Raw genomic sequence first — 25,628 nt, forward strand, 5'->3', positions numbered from 1 at the left:
TTGGGCTCCATCCCACAAATTTTGGTTAGGGTATTATTATTTTATAAATAAATACATCAGTTAAAAATTTAAATACATATTTGGTTCATCTATCAAGTTGTATCACATAGAGGTAGATAATACAGGTGTTTTTATTATCCTCTTATAGATGTAGGAACTGAGGCTAAGGAAGAAGGTTACTTTGCCCCTTAGAACATGACAATTATATATCAGAGGTCGAAATTAAATCTGGTATTTTTGACTTCCTCTGGCACCCATTCCGACATACTGCTATACTGAAAGGTAATAGTGAAGCCAGAAATAGTATCCTGTCTCTAGTTTGTATTTCATTAAAAACCATTGGCTAAAAGATTTCCTCATCATAAATTATTAGAAAAATTGAATATCAGTGTAATTACATATTTGATTCAGATTATTATTCTCAGCTCCAATGAAACTGGTGTTTTAAAAATTCATTTATAACAACAATTAATATATATTTTTTTAAATTAAATATATTTATGCTACTCTTTGGAGAATAGAAAAATATATCTTTTATTTTATTTTATTTTTTTAATAACTTTTTATTGACAGAACCCATGCCAGGGTAATTTTTTACAGCATTATCCCTTGCACTCACTTCTGTTCCAATATTTCCCCTTCCTCCCTTCACCCCCTCCCTCAGATGGCAAGCAGTACTTTACATGTTGAATAGATTACAGTATATCCTAGATATAATATATGTGTGCAGAACCGAACAGTTTTTTGGTTGCACAGAGAGAATTGGATTCAGAAGGTATAAATAACCTGGGAAGAAAAACAAAAATGCAAGCAGTTTATATTCATTTCCCAGTGTTCTTTCTTTGGGTGTAGCTGCTTCTGTCCATCCTTGATCAATTGAAACTGAATTAGCTCTCTTTATCGAAGAGATTCACTTCCATCAGAATACATCCTCAAACAGTATCATTGTTGAGGTATATAATGATCTCCTGGTTCTGCTCATTTCACTTAGCATCAGTTCATGTAAGTCTCACCAGTCCTCTCTGTATTCATCCTGCTGGTCATTCCTTACAGAACAATAATATTCCATATAACATTCATATACCACAATTTACTCAACCATTCTCCAATTGATGGGCATCCTTTCATTTTCCAGCTTCTAGTCACTACAAACAGGGCTGCCACAAATATTTTGGCACATACAGGTCCCTTTCCCTTCTTTAGTATCTCTTTGGGGTATAAGCCCAGTAGAAATACTGCTGGATCAAAGGGTGTGCACAGTTTGATAACTTTTTGAGCATAGTTCCAAATTGCTCTCCAGAATGGCTGGATGTGTTCACAATTCCACCAACAATGTATCAGTGTCCCTGTTTTCCCACATCCCCTCCAACATTCTGCATTATAAAATATATCTTTTAAACAAATGCAAGAAATTGTGAAAGACAAGGTTGATGGTTTTGTTAATCCAAAAAATAAATTTTATATGACAGAAGGCCATCTTTCTAAAGTGAAAAGAGTTTGGGGAAGAGATACTAAAAAAAGGAAAGGGACCTGTATGTGCCAAAATGTTTGTAGCAGCCCTGTTTGTAGTGGCTAGAAACTGGAAAATGAATGGATGCCCATCAATTGGAGAATGGCTGGGTAAATTGTGTATGAATGTTATGGAATATTATTGTTCTGTAAGAAATGACCAACAGGATGAATACAGAGAGGCTTGGAGAGACCTACATGGACTGATGCTAAGTGAGATGAGCAGAACCAGGAGATCATTATACACTTCGACAACAATATTGTATGAGGATGTATTCTGATGGAAGTGGATTTCTATGACAAAGAGACCTAACTGAGTTTCAATGGATAAATGATGGACAGAAACAGCTACACCCAAAGAAGGAACACTGGGAAACGAATGTGAACTATTTGCATTTTTGATTTTCTTCCCGAGTTATTTTTACCTTCTGAATCCAATTCTCCCTGTGCAACAGGAGAACTGTTTGGTTCTGCAAATATGTATTATATCTAGGATATACTGCAATATATTTAACATATTAAAAAAAAATAGAAAAGAGTTTGGGGAAAGTTTTTCAATAACTGTATCTGATATAAATTTGACATCCAGACTCTCTAAATAACAGATATGGTCTATCTTAATTTAGCCTGCTAAGAATATGAATAATTTTCTTTTAAATTTAAGTTTTTTATATCATCTTTATTAGCACAAGTGAGCCATGCCTTATATTAAATAATAAACAAGAGGTAAAAAAAAAAATCCACACAATCAACTAATTCTCAGCAGTATTTGTAATGTTATATAGCATAATTCCCTACTTCTGGAAAGGTGGGAAGAAAATGCATTTTCTTTTTCTTTTTTTTTTTTAATAAAACAAAAATTTTTAAATAGGCATATGTTAAAAATTAAATACATATTAAATATTTGGTTCGTCTATCAAGTTGTATCACATAGAGGTAGATAATACAGGTGTTTTTATTATCCTCTTATAGATGAAGGAACTGAGGCTAAGGAAGAAGGTTACTTTGCCCCTTAGAACATGACAATTATATATCAGAGGTCGAAATTAAATCTGGTATTTTTGACTTCCTCTGGCACCCATTCCGACATACTGCTATACTGAAAGGTAATAGTGAAGCCAATTCATTGTTAATAGGCACACATTAAAATTAATATATAACATATAACACAAAGATTGTTAATAGGCACATATTAAAATTAACAAATAATATATAACACAAAAGTATTAATAGGCACATATTAAACATATATAACACAAAGGTTGCTAATAGGCATATTAATAAGGGCATTTTGGGTGGCACAGTGGCTAGAAGGCTGGGCCTGGCATCAGGAAAACTTCTCTCTGGTTGTTGCTCATTTGTGACAGCCATGTCCAGCCCTTGTTGTCCCCATTTGGCCTTTTCTTGGCGGAGATCTTCCTTAGTGGATCCAGTGGATCCATTTTGTCAGATAGTAAGAGGTAAAATGATTTGTCCAGGGTTAGGCAGGATGAGAAGCTAGATTTGAATTCAGTTCTTCTTGACTCGCTCCATCTTGTGTGTGTGTGTGTGTGTGTGTGTGTGTGTGTGTGTGTGTGTGTGTGTGTGTGTGTGTGTGTTGGGGAGGAGACATTTATTTGGTCACTCCAAATACAGGATTTGGAGGCACAGAAGTCAAGGGCATGTTACAGTGTGCCTGACCATGGGAAGCACAATGGCAAGTGAAAAGAAGATCGACTCTGAAGATAGAGGACTTGAATGAAACACTTGAGTCTTGCAGTGAATCCTTCAATTTCTCATCTTTGTTGAAGTAGTTGTAGGAGGAGTTGGGTTGAACTGTATTCTCTTACTTTACTATGTTGTCTAGTTTCTCCTTTTTCTACTTCTCTTGATTCCTGTTGTTGGAGATCAAATTTTTTAAGTCTGGTTTTTTCCTTAGAAACAAATGGAATTCCTCTGTTTCACTAAATGTCCATCTTCTTCCGTGGAAAAAAATACTCAGCTTAGCTGGGTAGTTTATTCTTGCCTGCATTCCAAGTTCTTTTGCCTTTCGGAATATCTGATTCCAGGCCCTTCGATCCTTTAATGTTGAGGCAGCCAGATCTTGCGTGACCTTTATTTTGGCACCTCAGTATTTGAACTGTTTTTTCCTGGCTGCTTGTAAAAATTTTTTCTTTAGTCTGAAAATTCTGAAGTTTGGCCACAATATTCCTTGGAGTCTTTATTTTAGGGTCTTTTTCAGAAGGTGTTTGATGAATTCTTTCAATGCCTATTTTCCCTTCCGGTTCTATTACTTCTGGGCAGTTCTCTTTGATGATTTCCTATAAAATAGTATCTAGGCTTTTTTTTCATCATAATTTTCTGGTAGTCCGATGATCCTCAGGTTATCTCTCCTAGATCTATTTTCCAGGTCTGTTGTTTTTCCAAGTAAATATTTGACATTTTTTCCCAATCTTTCATTTTTTTGGTTTTGCTGGACTGATTCTTGATGTCTCAATGAATCTGTCATTTCTATTTGTTCAGTTCTGATTTTTAGTGAGTTATTTTCTTCATTAGCTTTTTTTTACTTCTTTTTGCATATGTCCAATTGAGTTGTTTTGCTCTATGGAATTTTTTTTCCATTTCACTGATTTTTTTTTTTTTTTTTAGTGAGTTTTATTAGCATGAGTATTTATTAGCATGATTCTGTTTTCCTGCACTTCTTGGGAATTTTTTATCTTTTCCAGTTCACATTCTAGGAAGTTGTTGCTCTCTTGCATAGCTTCTCTTTCCTTTCCCCATTTCTCTTCTAGCTCTCTTTTAAGGTTTTATTAAAAAGTCTCTTCTAGGAGAGCCTTTTGTATTGGAGACCAACAATTGTCTGGAGACTGTCTGCTATTAGTCTCTTCAGGGTTGAAAAGCTGTTCTTTTTCTGTGTAGAAACTATCAATTGTTCTTTTGATTTTTTTTTTTTTTTTTACTCATTTTGTTAAAGCCTGTAAGGTCTGCCTTCAGGTCTGCAGAGCAGTGAAAGGTATATGGACGGGTAGCTGTCTTGCCAGCCGGCTACAAAAAGCTGGGAGGAACTGGAGTGCTCTGGGAAAGAGTTCCCCACCCCGGAGTAACTCAGGCCTGCAAGGCATTTTCTTAGTTCTTATTAGTCAGTCTTGTTCCTTATAATGGCCTAACATTCATAGGATTGTGGATTTTGTTTTTGTTTTTGGTCTGTTCCTTGAAGATATTTTAGTCAGTTATTCATATTGCTTTTGTGCTACTTTGTAATTTCTGGTGGTAAATTATTAGTCCATTACAGCCATGTACTTTAATTTGTTTAACTGTTTCTCACTTGATAGATGTCTTTTGTTTCCAATTCTTTTCTACTTCAGTATTGTGTTGTTTATGAGACCTTTATTTCTGCCTTCAATCTTTTTGGGGTCAAAAGGTAGCTATTTTGATCACTTTCTTAGCATAATTCTAAATTGCTTTCTAGAATGGTTAGACTAAATCACAGCTCCCGACAATGGGGATTAATGTGCTTGTCTTTGCATCATCCCTCCAATACTAATTGTCAATCTTTGTCAATTTTTTGTGAGGTGGAGTTCATTTTGGAATCATTTTGATTTGGATTCCTTTTTTATTCTTTGTGATTTAGAGCAGTCTTTCATATAATTATTAGCATGATCTTTATTTCATCCTTTGTGACTTATTTATTCATATACTTTGTCCATTTATCTTTTGGGAAATGACTCTCAATCTTACATATTTTGTGTTTATTGCCTATATGTCTTCAATATAGGTATATACAAATATATTGAACAGATTATTAGAGATTTTGTTAAATTTTTTCTGATAGATAGCTAGTCTTATCCAAGGTGAATTTATCTTATAAATAGTTCTTAAAGGAGTAAGCATAAACTTGAAAAATTGCTGAAATTATTTTCACTCAACAATAATTTGAGAAATCTTAATTAATATTGACTAAATTAGTAAAAATAGCTAAAAATGGTAAAATTCATGTTGGTAGACCTTTATTAGAAACACTGGCTGTAAAGATTTTTTCCAACCTTGTATTTATCTTTTAATCTTATTTCTGTTGGTTTTATTTATGCAAAACCTTTTTAATTTAATGTAATCAAAGTTGTTGATCTTTTTGTTTTCATAGATAAGTTAAGTGATTCAGTAATATGTGTGTGATGTTTAAAACTACTGCATCTGCCTCCCTTTAATTATATAGCTGAGATAATACTGTAAAAAGCAGTATGAAGAATAAACTGTGGTCTTGGATTTAAGAAGATCTGTACTTCATATATCCGACCTCCAACACTAACTTTGTGACTTAGAATTGTGTGGTATTAATTTCTTTGAATCTGTTTGCTAAGAAATAGAGGTACTGATAGTACTTAATCTTAAAAGGAGCCAAATGAGATGATATAAAACATCTTTTAATCATCTGGTGCTATGTAAGCAAGAGCCATTTAAGCCAGAGTAATTGAGGAATAAGGGAAGAACCCTCTCTCCTTCTGTTAATCAAAAGTAGTCATAAATTACCTGTTGACTTACAGCTTATTTTATTGAATAGATCATTTCTTTTGTTCCATTTTATTGGAAGCTTCTGATTATGAATGGTAACTTGTTAAATGGATTGCTGAAAATGCAATTCTGTAATGTAGGGAAAGAACTAGAGAAAAGTCCAAATAACATTAGATGACCCTTTTAAATAGAATTCTGTAAAGATAGGGACACAAGTGTTACAAAATGAAAAATTGCTATGGGAGGACAGTAGTCACTATTGTTAGTATCCCCCTAGCCTTTTGCCATCCTAAGTTTACCAAGTATGTCTTGGATTCATTGTATGGTAAAGAATTCTTTTGTTCTAGTCAGGGTTTAACAGGTCTGTCTTTACAATTGTTTATCAGAAGTATGGTGAACCCATACATTTGAATCAATAGCCCTAACAGTAATCCTGGGGAAGAGGGATCAATACTGCCTCTGATTAAGGTGTTCATTCAAATCTCCCCTCTGGTATGGAACTCCACACCAAGATCTCTCCCCTCCTGTAAGTGCCCACAGCCAGCAGCTTCCCTGCCCACCTGCTTCTGTATTCACTGGCTGTGCTAGTTCTTTCTCATTCAGTGCCGCATCTTAGCTGCACTCCTGGGCCTGGCATCCCTTAGTAGCAGAGGTTCTCCCAATCTTTCTGGACTTGTGAAGGTCCAGAACGTGAAAGTTTCTGTGGTTGAAATTGAGGCTCCCTCTGCATTCAGCCCCCAGGCTGCGCACTTGCGGAGTCAGGAGAAATAGCCTGACTTAAGCCCTCCTCCAGTCTGTCTTCAGATCTTTTCTGGGTCTTCCCCAGAGAATCAGTTCTGCCCCAAACTCTTGTTTTTCACTGGGCTGTGTTCAGCCTGAGCTGCCATTTTGTTTTGTTTGTGGGGGAAATCTAAAGGGCTTGGAATTTTCTGACTTATGCTGCCATCTTCCCAGATGGCCTCTGACAATTTTTTCTGTTTGATTCTTAACTAGGACCCATGGCAAATGCTGCAGCCCCCACTAGCACACCTCAGAAACTGATTCCTCCCCAGCCAACTGGGCGCCCTTCACCAGCACCCCCTGCAGTACCTCCTGCAGCTTCTCCTGTCATGCCACCACAGACACAATCCCCTGGGCAGCCGGCCCAGCCTGCCCCCATGGTTCAGCTCCATCAGAAACAGAATCGAATCACTCCTATCCAGAAGCCGAGAGGACTTGATCCAGTAGAAATTTTGCAGGAGAGAGAATATAGGTAAGTGTTGTTTGCTTTCTCCTCTAGTTTGTATTTTATTTTTCCTGAGCTATGGAGATGGTAATTTCTGAAATTCTTTAGTATTATCTTACGTACTCTTCCATTTTGAAATAGTATTTTCTTAGGAAATCTGTGCTTTTTTACCATCACAAAAATTCTGATATTAGAGCACTGAAAACCTCAGTATAAAATTATTAAAGAAATTCCCCTTTATTGGCCTTAGATAATCATCTTATGAGTCAGCTGTACCATAATGTATATAAGGGCTCTTACTGTATGAAATTTTGTTTTGTTTCCAAAGCCATAATGTCTTCACTCCCTATGGGAGTAAATGGGTTGATTCTTCTCAATAGGTTACAGGCCCGGATTGCCCATAGAATTCAGGAACTTGAAAACCTTCCTGGGTCCCTTGCTGGAGATTTGAGAACAAAAGCAACGATTGAACTGAAAGCGCTCAGACTGCTAAACTTCCAAAGACAGGTAAGGACAGACCCTGGAACTGGAACATTTGTGAGTATTGTGCTGTCACACTCAGTGTTGGGTAAAGTTTAATTTAAGTGGGCAGGATATTGCATAAAACTTTTTTCGTGGAGCAGGTAGATAGTACAAGGGTTAGAGTACTAGCCCTGAAGTTAAAAGGACCTGAGTTCAAATCTGATCTCAAACACTTAACATTTCCTAGCTGTATGACCCTGGGCAAGTCACTTAACCCCAATTGTCTCAGGAAAAAAAAATTCTTTTTCATCCTGCTTCTCTATTTTTTCTTGGGAATATGCTTCTATTCTCTTTTGTACATTTAAAAAAATGATTCAGTGATTCTTTTGGGCAGGAAGGGGGCTGGGTAGCTCACCTCTATGCCAAGCTTTCTTCCCCCTCTAAATCTATTTCCAGTAAAAAGAAAAGAAAAATCTCAGTCCATTTTGCAAGTAAAGACAATAGTTGGCATATAGATAATTGTTGAAGTGAAGTAAAACCTAGTTAATTATTATCCTTTTAAAACATTACCCCAACACATTTACTCTATTGTAACTGTATTGACTCTTCCTTCTTTTTATTATAGGTATAAGCTATGTTCATGAATAGCAATTATATCATTTCTGCTAAGAATGACTTCTGTATCTCACTAATATTTTTTAAATGGTATTTCAAAAATGTGATACAAGCAATTAAAAATGATGCTGTGCTTAAAAAAAAAACTGCATCCTAGTTGAACAAAGTTGTTCTCTCATTTGAGTATACATGCCATGTTCCCAATTTATTTTTATAATCTTTTTTGGTGTTTACTAGGAGTCCTGTCTGAACCTAGATTTAATACTTTAGCTAGTGAAAAATATTTTTCTAGTTTTTGTCATTATGACTATTATGTAATCCATAATTATGGCTATTTATGTAATTATGTACTGCTTCTAATTTTTAAAAAATGGGAACTTATTTAAAAGCTACGTCAGGAAGTTGTGGTATGCATGAGAAGAGACACAGCCCTGGAAACTGCACTCAATGCCAAGGCTTATAAACGCAGTAAGCGGCAGTCCCTTCGTGAGGCCAGAATAACAGAGAAACTGGAGAAGCAGCAAAAGATTGAACAAGAGCGGAAACGCCGGCAAAAGCACCAGGTGAATCTTAGAAACAATCTATATCTCTCCTATATGTGTTTTCTTAGGTTAACCACTGCTCTGTGTATCCTACTCAAGCATTTTGATAGTTATTGAAACTTGTTCAGAGAAATAAAAACTGCAAAAGAAACACGTTTCCTTTATTATATGCCATGTTTCTAATCATAATTACTTATGTTCTAATCAAAATGTTTCTAATCCTTTGTTATATGTTTCTAATGTTATGTTTCTAATCATAACTATAAATTAATGGATTCTATGGAGTCTGAATGATCAAGTCAGCCAACTTAACTCACTCAGGTGTATCTCTTGGGAGATAGAAGGATATGATATCAAATATGTGATACGTTCTTCCTTGTCTATTCTTCCTGCATATGACCTCTACCTCACCTGCTCCCCCAGCATTAGTGTCCTCAAGAAGGGAAGCATACTCCCCAGATAACAGCATCTGGTGACAAAGGCCCACTCACCCTGTTAGTTATTATATCTTTATTCTTTTTCTAACTTAAATAAGCTGTAGTATAAGATTTTCTGTAGAATCTTAAAACATCCTGGTCTCTCATTTCAGGAATACCTCAATAGCATTCTTCAACATGCCAAGGATTTCAAAGAATACCATCGATCTGTCACTGGCAAAATCCAAAAACTCACAAAAGCAGTGGCTACATACCACGCTAATACTGAGCGGGAACAAAAGAAAGAGAATGAGCGAATTGAGAAGGAGAGGATGCGAAGACTTATGGTAATAATCTTGGAGGCACTGTCATGGGGGTGGAAGGGTGGATGTTTGCATGTCTTAACTTTTTCAGTTAAAATCAAATCTTTTTATTTTTTTTGCAAATGATGCTCAGAGTATATAACTTATAATTTCTATAGGCTGAAGATGAAGAAGGATATAGGAAGCTTATTGACCAAAAGAAAGATAAGCGTCTGGCATACCTACTTCAGCAGACAGATGAGTATGTGGCTAACCTTACAGAACTGGTACGACAACACAAGGCTGCACAGGTTGCCAAGGAAAAAAAGAAGAAAAAGAAAAAGAAGGTAAAATAGATTTGTATCAAATTTCCTATTGGCTATTGATTTTTTTTCAGGCATTTGATTGCCCTGAACCCTCAGTTTTATTGTGAGTATTGTGCTTTATAATCAGTTTTATTCTTTTCATTTCAGAAGGCAGAGAATGCAGAAGGACAGACACCTGCAATTGGACCAGATGGAGAGGTTAGGAAACAGATTTTTTTTTTTTTTTAATTAAAATGTTTGGCTAGCATGGGAAAATTGGTTATTTTTCATTCTTAGAAAATCCTGCTGGACCTACTCTAATACTTTAATAAATGAATATATTTGGTTAAACACATAATTATATTAAATCTTGCATTAGGAAAATATCTGTCAGCATTCCACTGCAGTTTAAAAAAAAATCCCTCTTTTCTTTGGGAAACTGGAGGAAAGTGTTAAAAATAGTGACCAAGGTAAAATATAGGAAAATTAATAAATCAATGATTTTTTTTTTCCCCATATTTTAACAGTAAGCACTTAGTGGCTATTATAGACTTTGTCTATTCTAGAGAAAACTTAGAGCCAGCTCCAGTAGCGAATTCTTCTAGCTCTCTTTTCAGAATTTGCAATCTTGCCTCTAAAGATTGGCTGAGTAAATCATGGGGGCATTTACTAAGCATTTTGTGGAAAGAAGTACAATTTGAAGAGATTAGACAAATATATTTCAAAAACCAAATAGGCTGTAGATAACGGGAAGTTCTATAAATACACCTTATGCATATTTTTAATAATAATAAATAGTTCATAGTAGAAAATTAGAAAAATATTTGTTAAGTATGGGAAAATGCATCAGTATAAATTGCTTTTAAGTTCAACTTGTCAATTTGGGATATTTAAAGTAACTGTAGATATATGTAAAAGTAGATGTGAAAATTTAATATGTCATGTTTTATTTTTTCAGCCTTTGGATGAAACCAGTCAGATGAGTGATCTCCCTGTGAAAGTGATCCATGTAGAAAGTGGGAAAATCCTCACTGGCACAGATGCCCCCAAAGCAGGACAATTGGAAGCCTGGCTTGAGATGAATCCAGGGTATGTAGACAGTTCCATATAGCACTGGTTAGTCTTTGAGTTGTCTAATATGAGTCTAATAAAATATTTTGTTTACATTTATAAATGCCATACATGTCTGAAGTAGTTTATCTTAATGTTTGTAGTAAAAATTGACCGTTTTTTCCCCCATTTAGATATGAAGTAGCACCAAGATCTGACAGTGAAGAGAGTGGTTCAGAAGAAGAGGAGGAGGTGAGAACTTCCTTAAAACTTAAATATGTTTACAATACTCGTTGGACTATAGACCGAAATTTACAAAACTTCTGCCTACTACTTCATTTTCATAATGAGGGGACTCTAGGTTTCAGAGATTTTGCCAGCAGGGAATGGAAGCTATAGCAGGTCCAGTAAGAAAAACTAATCAATGGCCTATAAACAGACAGTAACTTTTATTTGAGGACCATACTCTTTTTGATATTTTGAAGACTTGTTATCATTAGAGAGTTGAGCACCATTCTTGGTTTACAGTCAGTCAAAATTAAAATAATTGTGATCAGCAATTACATTTAGATAATTATATATAAAGCAACATTTAAAATAAATTTTAAGGAAAATTTAAGGTTTTGGAAGGAAAAGTTTTGGGGGAATCAGCCTGCTTTTCTTTTCCAGGGAGATTAGGCTTTAAAATTCAGAACACTGAACTCCAGTTTAGATTGAGGTGATCACAGAGAAACCTAACTCTTGTACATTTACTTCAGCAAAGACCTAAAAATAGTACTAGACCAAATAATGATCAACAAATCCAAAGAGAAGCTATAGTAAATGTCTTTGTTACATAGGATTAAACAAAAAAACAATCAAAAGCTGTAGAAAAGAGGTCTTGCCCGAAAATTCAATTGTGAACACAGGTATATAAGATGGAAATCAGCCTGTGTAGGTTAGAGATGTTCTGGGAGCATCTAAATTTGGGATTATTCTGTATTCAAGGACAGGAATAATAGAGGGTAGGCTGGACAAGAATGCTCTAGGGCAGTTGAAAATCTATAGAATTCAGATTATACATATAGATCAGGAGCTTTCAGTGCTCATCTTGTGTATGGGGCTCCAGAATTCCATGACATCAAAATCTATGACCTAATTTTCTGGGCTACTTGAAAATTTTTAATACTCAAGAGGGTAGATGGGAGATGCAGTGAGAGTTAGGGGAATAGGCCTGGGTATTCAAGATCTATACCACAGAGCTCAGTTACCCCACCAAATGTTGGGGAGGGGAGAGACTCCTGGTCATGGCCCAAAATCCTAATTCAGAAATTGAGAATAGAGATAATAAATAGAAGAGACCAACTGTGATAAAGAAATTTTATGTATCTCGAAATAAACAAAAGTTCAACTAAAGAGAATGACACTGTAACAAATACAAGCAGAATCTGAGAGGAAGAAAAGGCTTTCACTATGACAAGTATATGAAAAGAGATACATACATGAAAAGATATTTTAAACATGAATTATAGCTTAATCAAGAACTTTGCAACAAAAAGTTATAAATTGAAGCATGCAGGAGCAGAAAGGAGAAAAATCTTATCCAAATAATGGATTTCTTGAAAATTAAAATGTACCAAAATTAGTGATTCCATGAGACAAGAAATCTTAGCATAAAATTAGGAACTGGGGGGGGGAGTACATCTTCAAGTCAAGGAGACTTGATTAAAAATCGTTAATGTCCCTGAAAACTAAAACTAAGACTGAAAAAGCTATAATACTATCTTAAAGAAGTTATTAATGTAAATTCTTTAAATACAATATAACAGAATGCTTTCTAAAAGAAACTCCTAAGTGTAAACAAAATCTGGAGCTTCCAGTTAGAAAAAATATTTCAAGATTTTACAGTTAAAAAAAAAAAAGTTTTAAGTACCAAGGAATCACAATCAGGATCATCTTAGAATTGAAATCTACTGCTACAAAGAAGCTTGTGGTATGATTAGCTAAAAGAAAAAGAAATGAAATTTTAATGGAGTTGAGGAGATTCAAGCACTCCTAATAAGACCAGAGCTGAGCAGAATCTTTGAATAAGATAAACACAGTACTTGTGGGTATAGTTGTATTGTTTTGATTACCTTGAGAAGAAAGAAAAGGGGGTGTAGGAGGGGAGTACACTGAGAAAGAAATTTATTATAATTGGAGTAAGCAAGAAGAGACTACAATAACACAGGAAATGGTGGTAAAAGTGGACGTTAACTCTTATCTCTTAACCAGACAAAAGAGGGAAAGAGGATTGAAAACACATGTGCATAGCCTTGTGTAGATGTTTAAAGTCAGAAGAGAAATACAAATGGGAAAAGGATGAAGGAATTTTAACATAAAGGATTGTAATAGGAAGGAAATAGTCATAAGGAAAATAAACTTCAGCTTTTGAGGGTAGATCATGAAAGGGAAAAATGAAAGAAGAAATTACTGCCATTTGGGAGAGTGGGGAAAAAAAAGAATGGAGCCTAGAAGCACGTTGCTTTAATTATAGATCACTAGTATTTATCATCTTCCTTCTTTTTCACCACTTTCTTTGTAAAGACAGGGAAGATTATAAGAGAATATGATAAAGGGAAATACGTAGTGATAGACGTGAATAGTATACATAGGATAAACTTACTCCCCAAAATGGAGTAAGGTAGCAAAAGAAATGGGGAAGCAGAATTCAATAAAATACTTACACAAATATTTGAAACATTAAAAATAAATTCTCACTGTTAAAACTAAGGTGAAAAACTTATTCTGTTTGCTTCAGGGAATGCAAAGCATTACTTCAGAGAAGGCAAAAATAAAAGGAGACATAGGCAAAAGGAGTGTCAGTGAATCTTAAAATTATATCATGTTTAAAGGTACCATAGGCAAAGAAATAGCATCCCTATTTAATATTTATGTTCCAAATAGCAAAGCATCTAAGTAAAGAAAGCTAATTGAATGAAAAAGGAAACATGACAAAGATATAATAGGAACCATAATGTAACCCTTTGAGAAAGACAAATATAACAAAAAGGGTTTTTTTTTGGTTTATTGTGGTGTGGTGTGGTGTGCGGTTGCTTTTAAGATAAAAGAAGTAAGGAGCAGAATAAACTTTTAGAAAAGTTAAATTTGATAAATTTTCTATAGTTACTGAATGGGAATAAGGAGGAATATATTTATTTCTTATCTGTTTGTGGTACCTTATAAAAATCGATTATGTGACTAGGGTATAAAAATTTCATGCAGAAAATTAGAAGACTTTTTTTTATGGGCTAAAATGTAATGGAAACATAATTTCTAAAAGATTAAAGAAATAAATCAAGAATACTTTGCCATACCCTGCCTACAGATGAATGCATCTTTCATGGGATTTCTTTGCAACATTGAGAGGGGAGCAGGAGGCTAAGGAGAAGTGAGTGGTATACCAGGATCAGAGCAAAGGCTTGCAGAATAAATGAGGGGGATGAAAAAAATTGTGCAACAAGTGAATCCAAGTTGCCATTATGCTATCAGAGAAAACAAAGAAATATTCAAAAAATATTAAGAGAGAAACATGGAAACATATATAAAGGAAGCATAGACAATGCACTTCAAATGTTTCAGCATCCAAATTTACAAATGAAACTATTTGACCTTTAAGAAAACATTTTAATACAGTGGTGATAGGAAACTTCAATATCATAAATAACAGTTTTGGATAAATAGTGGATTAAAAAAAGCAAAGTACAGAATTGAACAAATTTCTAGAAAAACCAGGATTTAAAAGATGTTGTCTTTAAGGGACTTCCTAAATGGAACACCAAAGGAATATATAAGTTTCATTATATTATAAAGGCAGAAATCATCAATACATCCTTTCCAGATTATAAAAGAAATTGGTTTAGGGACTATAAACCAAAGATAGAAACACAACAGGAGATTTAATAATGAAATCATAAATAATAGGTTGGTCAAAGAATAAATCATAGAAATAACCATGTAAATGGAATTTATAAAGAAATAGCTTACCAAAATTTCTGATAGGCAGCTAAAGTCCCCAGGGGAAATCATATATTTATCATTGCACATAAACAAAATAAGGAGATTGACTGAATAGTCATTTTAAAAATTAGAAAATAACCTAAAATTAACACAAAAGAAGAGTTTTTTTTTTTTTTTAAATCAGAGAAAATAAGTAAATTGAAGGGGAAAATAAATCCATAATAATGATTAATAAATTTAAAAGTGATTTTTGATAAGATTCGTGAAATTGATGAAGTCTTTACTAATCTGATTAAAAAGAGAGAATAAAATTTCACAAAGTGAGATCACAGGAAAGCCAGAAGAAATAAAAAGAATAATCAAAACATGAAGTTACTTGCTGACAAAATTGAAAACAAAAGAAAGGAATTCAAAAATATAAAATACCCAAACTATTAGAAGACCAGATAGCCACTTTAAATAATCCTGTCTCAGAAAAGGAAATAGCTATAAAAGAACTACCAAAGGAAAAACAACTGGCCCTGATAGTCTTTTTTTTTTTTTTTTTTTTTTTTTTTTAGCTTTTTATTTACAAGTTATATGCATGGATAATTTTACAGGATTGACAATTGCCAAACCTTTTGTTCCAATTTTTCCCCTCCTTCCCCCCAACCCCTCCCCCAGATGGTTGGTTGACTAATACATGTTAAATATGTTAAAGTATAAATTAAATACAATATTAGTATACATGTCTGAATTTTTTTATTTTGCTGTACAAAAAGAATTGGAATTTGAATTAGCGTACAATTAGCCTGTGAAGGAAATCAAAAATGCAGGAGTACAAAAATAGAGGGATTGGGAATTCTATGTAGTGGTTCATAGTCATCTCCCAGAGTTCTTTCACTGGGTGTAGCTGGTTCAATTCATTACTGCTCCATTGGAGCTGATTTGGTTCATCTCATTGCTGAAGTTGGCCACGTCTATCAGAATTGATCATCATATAGTATTGTTGTTGAAGTATATAATGATCTCCTGGTCCTGCTCATTTTGCTCAGCATCAGTTCATGTAAGTCTCTCCAGGCTTTTCTGAAATCATCATGTTGGTCATTTCTTACAGAAAGTAATATTCCATAATATTCATATACCACAATTTATTCAGCCATTCTCCAGTTGATGGGCATCTACTCAGTTTCCAGTTTCTGGCCACTACAAAGAGGGCTGCCACAAACGTTCTTCTTGTACATACAGATCTTTTTCCCTTCTTTAAAATCTCTTTGGGATATAAGCTGAGTAGTAACACTGCTGGATCAAAGGGTATGCACAGATTGATAACTTTTTGAGCATAATTCCAAATTGCTCTTCAGAATGGCTGGATGTAACAATGTATCACTGTCCCTGTTTTCCCCCATCCCCTCCAACATTCAGCATTATCTTTCCCTGTCATTCTATCCAATCTGACAGGTATGTAGTGGTATCTCAGAGTTGTCTTAATTTGCATTTCTCTGATTAATAATGACTTGGAGCATCTTTTCATATGGTTAGAAATAGTTTCTATTTCTTGTCTGAGAATTGTCTGTTCATATCTTTTGACCATTTATCAGTTGGAGAATTGGCCCTGATATTAAGAGAACTGTTATATCCAGCTTTTAAAGAAAAATTCATACCTATGTTTAAATTCTGAAAAATTGAGGAAAAACAAATCAATAAATCAGACAAACAACTAAGAAAACTAGGAAAGCAAAAAAAAATTTGTGAAAATCACAACTAAGTACCAAGCAGAAGTTGAAAATCAAAAGTCCTTAACAAATGAATTCTAGGAGCATTTTCATCCTAAGTAGAAAAAAAAGAAAGGGGGGGGGGGGGAGACAACTCATTAACTGATTGACTTTTCAAGAGAGGAAGTCCAGTTGCCAGTATCAATAATAAAGAAGAATGCTAAATAATTATAAACTGTTATGCTCTATTACAAGCCAACAGAACTTCTTTATAATATTCATCATCATGTAATGTGCTCAGATAAACAGAAAAAAAAGTCACACAGTCTAAAAAATGAAATTGAATAAGCCACACATTAATTCTCAGATTAAAAAAAATAATAACAAGAAATGGATTTGTGAGTATATTCTATCAAATAGCAAAGCAATTTAGGTGCCACAGTGGATCAAGTTCCAGACCTGGAATCAAGAAAACTCATCTTTCTGAGATCAGATTATCCCTAATTAAAAGCAATACACACAAAATATTAAACAATATAGTAGCAGAAAAGCCTCAGCAACATATTAAAATGATTATAATGTGACCAAGTTGAATTTGTTTTATGGAGCCAAGCTTGGTTCAGTATCAGGAAAACTATAAACATAAGGAGCTATGTTAATTACAACAGACACCATATGTTTTATTTCATTATATGTAGAAAAGATATTTGACAAAAATTCTATTATCTATTTCTTTTAAAAAGCAGTAAAGCCTAGGAATGAATGGACTTTTCCTTAATATAGTAAGGAATCTTTGTATAATAAGTAAAGGACTTTTTTAAAAGAGGCCTTTTCAGGTAAGATTAGGGGTAAAACAAGGATGTCATTTCAGTGCTGTTATTTAATATAATGCTTTTGAAATATTTGTTAGATATAGGAAGTCTCTTCCATTCCCCTTCCCCCAAAAGTAAGCATAGGCAAAGAGGAGAAAAATATTGCTTTTTGAGTCTGCTTTGATAACTCTAGAGAGTCAACTTAAACATTAATTGAAACATAAAGCTATCCTTTTATGACACAGATAAGGTGTTGGAAGAAGCAAATCAAGAAGAAATAAAAATTATAGACCAGTTTTCCTAATGAATATTGACACAACAATCTTAAATAAAATATTAGCAAAGAGATTACAGCAACTTTTCATCAGGATAATACACTGTGACAAAGTGGGATTTATACCAGGATTATAGGATTGATTCAGTAATCAGCACCATTGACAATATTGACGAAGCATCATAACAAAACTAACAGAAATCATAGAATTATCTCAGTTAGATGAAGAAAAAAATATTTGCTAGAATACAATACCCATTCCTAATTTTTAAAAATGCCTCGAGGGCATAGGAATATATGGAATTTTCCTTAAAGTCATAAGTAGCATCTATTGAAATAAAGGTTTTTTGATTCTGACACTATCTCCTGTTTATATAAGGATATATAAAATATTATAGGCCAAGTATAGAATCCAGGTCAAATATTTGTGAGAGTCAATTGTGTATATTTGCTTTCTCAATTTTTAATGGTTTTTCTAGGTATCTGAACACAATAACTGTTTTTTAGCTGATCTTTAGTTTTTCCATATTATTAATTTGAGAGAAAGATTGAATAGAAATTATTTCCGTGGGTTCATGTTTACAAGAGCAAATAAAGTAATTGTGAGCAGTTTAAAAAACAAAATAAAACATTAACTTAGTAGCAAGTTATAAAATTCACGGTTTTTCTAAAATTACTTAAAACTAGCAGAAAAATATAAAATGTATTCAAAATCATTATATATCTTAATACTGCAAAAGTACATCCTGTGAATGGGTTCCCACTAACAAGAGCTTTTGTTGAAATGATAGGAAGAAGAGGAAGAACAGCCACAACCCGCGCAACCTACTCTCCCTGTGGATGAAAAGAAAAAGATCCCAGATCCAGACAGTGATGATGTCTCTGAAGTGGATGCAAGACATATTATTGAGTAAGAGGAATTCTTTACCACCTTCTGAGAAATGATTTGAGTCTGAATAAAAGTCTCACCTAATAAGTTTAAGTTGTTGGATTCATAACTTACTTGTACCAGATCCCACAAAAAAAGATAGGGAAACCCAGCTATTTCTGACTTTGTATTACAAGACGTTTCACTCCGGAAAACTTTGTATGCAAACCAAAGTCAGATCCATTTATTTTTCTGGTGGGTTTTTTTTTTCCTTGGAAGCTTTTTACTCTAGGCTCATTTCCATTTACATGAAAATGCCCACTTTCTTTGACTTCTCCCTAGAAGTGAATTTATTTATTTTTGAAATAGAGACATTTGGATATTTTCCATATTTAGTTTGTGAATGAGAAACTGTGTAATAGTCATGGCTAAGTGAGGCAGTAGTGGTCGGTGTAATTAGTTTTCCTGCTTATTTCAGGCTTGTCCTTGTCCTGCTGATCATATTTCAAAACTCGGAGAGCCTAAAAATTTTCAAAACTTAGTTGGAGGCTTTAGAGCTAGAATAGAACATACCTTTTCCCAAACCTTCCTCATATGACAGTTGAGCAAACTTGAAACGAAGTATTTTGCCTCAGGAAACACAGTACATAGTAAACCAGGAACTCCAGCCAGATCCTCTGGCTTCCAGCCTCTGTCTCTTATCACAGTGCCACAATGTAACACCTATTTTCTATATTACAAAGCAATGAAGTAGTCTAGTATAACCATGGCTAAAGAAACTTGTATTGGTACAATATTTATTACAATAATGAACACTAAATATCTGTTCCTTGACTCTTTTTTCTTTTTTCTTTTTAAAAAATCAAACTGTAGGAATGCTAAGCAAGATGTTGATGATGAGTATGGTGTCTCTCAGGCCCTTGCCCGTGGTCTACAGTCATATTATGCTGTAGCCCATGCAGTTACTGAACGAGTGGACAAACAGTCTACACTTATGGTTAATGGTGTACTCAAACAGTACCAGGTAAGAGAGAGAGAAAATTGGAATATGACTTCCCAAACATCAGGCAGGTGGGGCTTTTACTTTTCTAACATACATCATTTTTTTTAACTTTTTATTTTATAATAACTTTTTATTGACAGAACCCATGCCAGGGTAATTTTTTTTTAAAAATTTTTTATTTAATAATTATATTAAATTGACACTCGTTTCTGTTCCGATTTTTTTTTCCCCTCCCTCCCTCTACCCCCTCCCCTAGATGGCAAGCAGTCCTTTATATGTTGGATATGTTGCAGTATATCCTAGATACAATATATGTTTGCAGAACCGAACAGTTCTCTTGTTGCGTAGGGAGAATTGGATTCAGAAGGTATAAATAATCCGGGAAGAAAAACAAAAATGCAGATAGTTTACAGTCGTTTCCCAGTGTTCTTTCTTTGGGTGTAGCTGCTTTTGTCCGTCATTTATCAATTGAAACTCAGGTCTCTTTGTCTTTTTTACAGCAATATCCCTTGCACTTGCTTCTGTTCCGATTTTTCTCCTCCCTCCCTCCACCCCCTCCCCTAGATGGCAAATATATCCTAGATACAATATATGTCTAACATACATCATTAAGGGGAGTTCATTATAACATTGAAGAATGCCGTACTTATTTTCATCTTTCAAATAGATATTAAATACAAATCATTTTTCTCTGTTGCCAGGAATTCCATATTTTCTTTTTAAGTTGCTCAAATAAAGTAGTTACAAATGAAATGTAATGATCTGGTATACACATGGAAGAACTTTTTTTCCCTATCAATAGATAGGTAGAGAACAGTGAGCACCTTATGTTTCCTATGCCTCTTGTTTGATTGGTTCTATGTTAAATTTGCTTTATTCATTCATAAGACATAATTTGCTGAGGGAAAGAGAGAGTTGATCTGTTCCTTTTTAGAGGAATCATATCCCCCATGTCTGCCTTGCACTTTCTCATATCTCCTATTTAAAGCCATTATATTCCTTCAGGTGTTGCTTTCTCCACAAAGTTTGTCTTGAACCTCATAATTGTTAGTATTCTTCTTTCTTCAAGTTATATTTCATTTAGTGATAAAAATGTATTTCTCCTTATAGAATATAAGTTCCAGGAATTATATTTTGTTTCTGTATCCCCAAGGCCTTGCATATAATAGGTATTTAATAATGCTAGTTGGTTGAATGAATGGACAGAATGACTAGATTATTTTTATACATCAAAAGAAATCTGTAAAAAGGATCATTTTATCAATTGATTAAAATAATTTAAAATTATTTCACTGTTTTTTCTGTTTGGACATGACCCCTTTTTATTGCTAACCACTTATTGAGGCCTATTCCATAAAATCTTGGTTCAGTGCAGAAATGAGATGTCACAGAAAAGAAGCCCTTATCCAGTGGGAATTTCTAGAGCCAGAATGGAATTGTAAAAATTAGAAGTTAGCTAAATCAGTGAACTTTATTGCTTCTGTTCTAGGATCGCAAATTTCCTTGAGAAAAATATATTCCATTTAAAAATGATTCTTGTGTCTTTTTTTCTAAAGTTCCCAAAATTTCTAAAGAGTTATATGTTTGTATTAAATAGGTTGAAAAGTGACACTTGATTATTTGGTCAATTTGTCACCAATTACTACTTCACTTCATACCTTTAGAACTCTTGTCTCTTGAGGTCATTTTCAAAGTATATCTTTCTCTTTAATCAACTTAATGTCACTACCTTTGTTTGCATTTTTATTTTTTTTTTTAGATTAAGGGATTGGAGTGGCTGGTGTCCTTATATAATAATAACCTGAATGGAATCCTGGCAGATGAAATGGGTCTTGGCAAAACTATCCAGACAATTGCTTTAATTACATACCTCATGGAACATAAGCGTATCAATGGACCTTTCCTCATCATAGTACCTCTTTCGTAAGTTAACAAAAGTAAAAGTTATGTGGGTTTGTACTTAGCTTAGTGATCTTAATAAGGCACAAGCACATTAATTTCAAGATGGGAAACCTATTATTGTTTTAACTGTAATCTAAGCCCCTAACCATGACTGGCATCCACAGGCATGCATTCCATTTTTTTACCAGGCTCCTAGTAAGAGTATAGATAGGCTGATAAAGATCCATTGCTGTTATATGAAAGACAATTCTGGGTATATTGTTGATGTCTTAAAAAAAAATTCATAAAGCACCACCCCTGAAATCAGGAGGACCTGAATTCAAATGTGACCTTAGATACTTAACACTACCTGTGTGACCCTGGGCAAGTCACTTAACCCCTATTACCTTGGGGATTGGGGGAAATTCTGTATTCATTTTTCAAAGCACATTTCTTTATGAATCAATCATATTGGAAGAGAAAAATCAGAACAAAAAGAAAAACCATGGGAAACAAAACCAAATGAATATAGCATTTGTTGACGTAGCTCTCTCTTCGGGTGCAGGTGATATTTTCTATTCAAAGATTATTGGGATTGCCTTGAATCACTGAATGTAGAGAAGAACCGAGTCTTTCATAATTGATTATCATACAGTTTTCTTGTTACTGTGTACAATGTATTCTTGCTTGTACTTGTTTAGCTCAGCATCAGTTTGTGTAAATCTTTCTAGGCCTTTCTGAAAACCACTTGTTCAACATTTTTTATAGAACAATAATATTCCATTACTTGAAAGTACCATAACTTATTCAGTTATTCCTCAATTGATGGGCATCTACTCATTTTTCAATTCTTTGCCACTACAAAAAAAAATATGCTACATTTTTGCACTTGTGGGTCCTTTTCTACAAGCCCAGTAGAAACACTGCTTTATCTGTATGCTCATTGTTATCCCTTTGTTCATAGTTCAAAAGGGCTTTCCAGAATGGTTGGTTCATTTCACAATTCTACCAACAATATATTAGTGTCCCAGTTTCCCCACTTCCCCTCCCAACAGTTATCATTTTCTTTTCCTGTCAGCTTAGCCAGTTTGAGAGATGTAAGGTGGTACCTCAGAGTTGTTTTAATTTGCATTTCTCTATCAATAGTGATTTAGTCACATGACTATCTATGGCTTTAATTTTAATCATCTGAAAATTGTTCATATCCTTTCATGATTTATCAATTGGGGAATGAGGGTATTCTTATAAATTTGACATAATTCTTTATATATTTTAGAAAAGAGGACAGAAACCCTGGCTGTAAAGATTTTTCTCAGTTTTGTGCTTCCCTTTTAATCTTATTGGTGTTGGTTTTAAACTTTTTAAATTTAATGTAATTAAAGTTGTCTATTTTGCATTTCATAATGTTCTCTAGATCTTTGGTCATAAATTCCTCTTTTCCAAAGATCTGATGGGTAACCCATCCTTTCCTTTCCTTAATAGTTTATGGTCTCACCTTTTATACCCAAATCATTTTGATAATGGGCTGCGAAATGTAGTTATGTGCCAAATTTTTGACATTATTTTGACATTATTTTCCACTTTTCCCAGCAGTTGTTGTGAAATAGCAAATTCTTAACTGAGAAGCTGTGGAGTTTGGGGGTTTACCAAATACTTGATTTCTGTCATTGTTGATTGTGTCATATGTATCTAATGTATTCCACGATTCTTCACTATTTCTTAGTCAGTAGCAAATGGTTTTGACGACTGCAATTTTATAATAGAAATGTTGATCTGATACTGCAAGACTACCATCTTTTAACATTTTTTTCCTAGTAATTCCTATGATATTCTTGACATTTTGTTCTTCTAGATGAATTTTGTTATTATTTTTTCTAGCTCTCTAAAATAATTTTTGGTAGTTTTTCATTACTATCTTTTCATAGTATAGAAATAGTATAGAGTGTTTTATTAAAATGCACCTCAAAAAATCCTAGTGGCTGCCCTTCAAAGTGTCCCTAAGAAGAAAAGAGAAGGCTACTTTTTTGTAGCAAAAGAATCTGTCTCTTGTTTTAATAAGTTAATGGTCATTCACAACTCTTCATCCAATAAAACAAGCCAGTAGGGCCACCAGAATCAGCTAAATTTACCTTTTTCCTAAATTTCTTTTGGGCATAAAAAGGAGATGTGCTTCAATGCAAAGTTTTTATTATAATCATCAAAAATATTTTTTTCTTTTGCTGAGGCAATTGGGCTTAAGTGATTTGCCCAGGGTCACACAGCTAAGACACATAACAACATGTCTGAGGCCAAATTTGAACTCAGCTCCTCCTGACTTCAGGGCTGGTGCTCTATCCACTGTGCCATTTAGCTGTCCCTGGCAATTCTTTTAACCAACTGTTATAGAGCATTTCTTTAAATTGAGCCAGAATCTTTTTCTCCTTAATTCCCACCTATTAAAATTTGTTCTTCCTTCTGGGGCCAAAGAATAAATCAAATCACCTTTCCTTATTGTAAGTCTTTCAAATATGTGAAGACAACTGTCATGTTTTCCCCTTTATGTCCCATGTCCGCTCCTTCCTTGTCTTGTCTCTTCTCCAAGCTGACTAGGTCTTTCAACTACCTTTTATGTTTAAGGGCCCTCACACCAGAGCCCTATTCATAATCTTGCTTACCTTCTATAAACTTGTTTCAGCCAATTATTGTCCTTCCTTAACTGTGACATCCCAAACTGAATACAGTATCCTGAATGTAATCTAAGGCAGCTCTTGTTGGTATTGTGAGTGTTACAGATACAACGAGGGGAAAAAAAACACCATTGATTTTGTTCTCAAGGAGCTCATATAGAATTTGTGTATATACAATTGTAGATATATGTACAGGCAAATTCTAGAGTAATGAGAGGTGATTTTAAATGAATGTACTATAGTAATAGGCGGTGGTTAGAAGAGACAGACCAGAAAAGTTAACCAATGTCAAAGCACACAATTGAGATATGAAATATTATGTTCAAAACTGGCAAATAGACCATTCATTATAGCTGAATCATAGAATTCATATGCCGAAATAAAGTAAAAAAAAAAAAAAGCCTAGAAAAGTAGGAAAAGACTGGGGGAGTGGGAATTGAAGGTGATATTTTATCCTAGAGGCAATAAGTTACCACTGTTATTTATTGATGTAATCAGGCTAGCATGGTCAGATTTGTATTTTAAAGCACTCCCATCAAGAGCTGTTTGGACAGGGAAAGATTTGCAATAGGGCCGTTACAATCATCCAGGCTTCAGGTGATAAAGACCTTTTCTAGAGTAGACTGTTGGCTGCAAGAGTGGAAAGAAGAAGACTTAGAGAAGTATTGTGGAATTAGAAACAAGATTAAATATGTAGAGTGAGGGCAAATAAGGAGTCAAAGTTGATAGTGCGGGATTTTGCTTATGGGTCATTGGGAAGATGATAGTCCCTTCAGTTAATGACAGAAAATTTAGTAAAACGAAAGAGTTTAGAGGAAAAGATAAGATTTGTTTTGGGCCTGTTGAGTTTGAGTTTGATATTTCTGTAAAAATTATTCAAAAAGTTCAAAAGCCAGTTGGTGATACAGGACTAAAAAGGGAATAGATTTGGATATGTGTGTCTTGAAAGTTTCTGCATAAAATAATAATTGAGCCCTTGGGAACTGTTAAGATCCCTAAACCAGTTAGTATAGGAGAAAGAAACAAGATCCCAAGACAGAACCTTCAGGGATAGCCTTGATTACCAAGTGTTAGTATGGTCTAGATGTAGATCAGGGGAGAGTCCCTAAGAGAGTACTTAAAACAAATAGAAGGACCAGGAGAGAACAGTGTAATGAAAATCTAAAAAGAAGAAAGTTCCCTGGAAAGGGGTGATCAGCAGTGTCGGAAATTTCAAAGTAATCAGGAAGTATGATATTTGAGAAAAGGGCATTAGATTTGGCAATTTAGAGGTACGGGTAACTTGTTGAATCATGAGAGCAGAATCTGCATTATTGGAGAAATGAGAGAAAAGAAAATGGAGGCACCCAATGTAGCTGACTTTCCAAAGAATTTAGTCAAGAAGTATTAGAAAGAAAGACCAAATGATAGCTAGTAAGGATGGTGAAGATCTTTTGAAGGATGGGGGAATCAACCTTAGGCAGAAGGAAGGGAGTGATTAGTGAGGATCCAACTATTTTGGAGAGCAATTTGGAACGTGCCCAAAAGGCTATCAAACT

The 25,628-nt window shown here is 34.2% G+C and overlaps 1 protein-coding gene across 7 annotated transcripts in view; it reads left to right on the top strand.

The window, feature by feature from the left end:
* The window catches only part of SMARCA4 (SWI/SNF related, matrix associated, actin dependent regulator of chromatin, subfamily a, member 4), a 107,710-nt gene that overhangs the window by 42,858 nt on the left and 39,224 nt on the right, over window positions 1-25,628 (top strand). For all 7 annotated transcript variants that reach the window (XM_051971546.1, XM_051971547.1, XM_051971548.1 and 4 more), the window contains 11 exons: window positions 6,991-7,249; window positions 7,603-7,729; window positions 8,689-8,862; window positions 9,431-9,604; window positions 9,739-9,906; window positions 10,033-10,083; window positions 10,823-10,953; window positions 11,109-11,166; window positions 18,464-18,582; window positions 19,414-19,564; window positions 21,303-21,466. In XM_051971546.1, the coding sequence (XP_051827506.1) occupies window positions 6,991-7,249; window positions 7,603-7,729; window positions 8,689-8,862; window positions 9,431-9,604; window positions 9,739-9,906; window positions 10,033-10,083; window positions 10,823-10,953; window positions 11,109-11,166; window positions 18,464-18,582; window positions 19,414-19,564; window positions 21,303-21,466 (1,576 nt within the window). The remainder of the gene's footprint in view (window positions 1-6,990; window positions 7,250-7,602; window positions 7,730-8,688; window positions 8,863-9,430; window positions 9,605-9,738; window positions 9,907-10,032; window positions 10,084-10,822; window positions 10,954-11,108; window positions 11,167-18,463; window positions 18,583-19,413; window positions 19,565-21,302; window positions 21,467-25,628) is intronic.

The sequence above is a fragment of the Antechinus flavipes genome, chromosome 1 (genome assembly GCF_016432865.1).
Source record: "Antechinus flavipes isolate AdamAnt ecotype Samford, QLD, Australia chromosome 1, AdamAnt_v2, whole genome shotgun sequence".
NCBI classification, from domain to species: domain Eukaryota; kingdom Metazoa; phylum Chordata; class Mammalia; order Dasyuromorphia; family Dasyuridae; genus Antechinus; species Antechinus flavipes.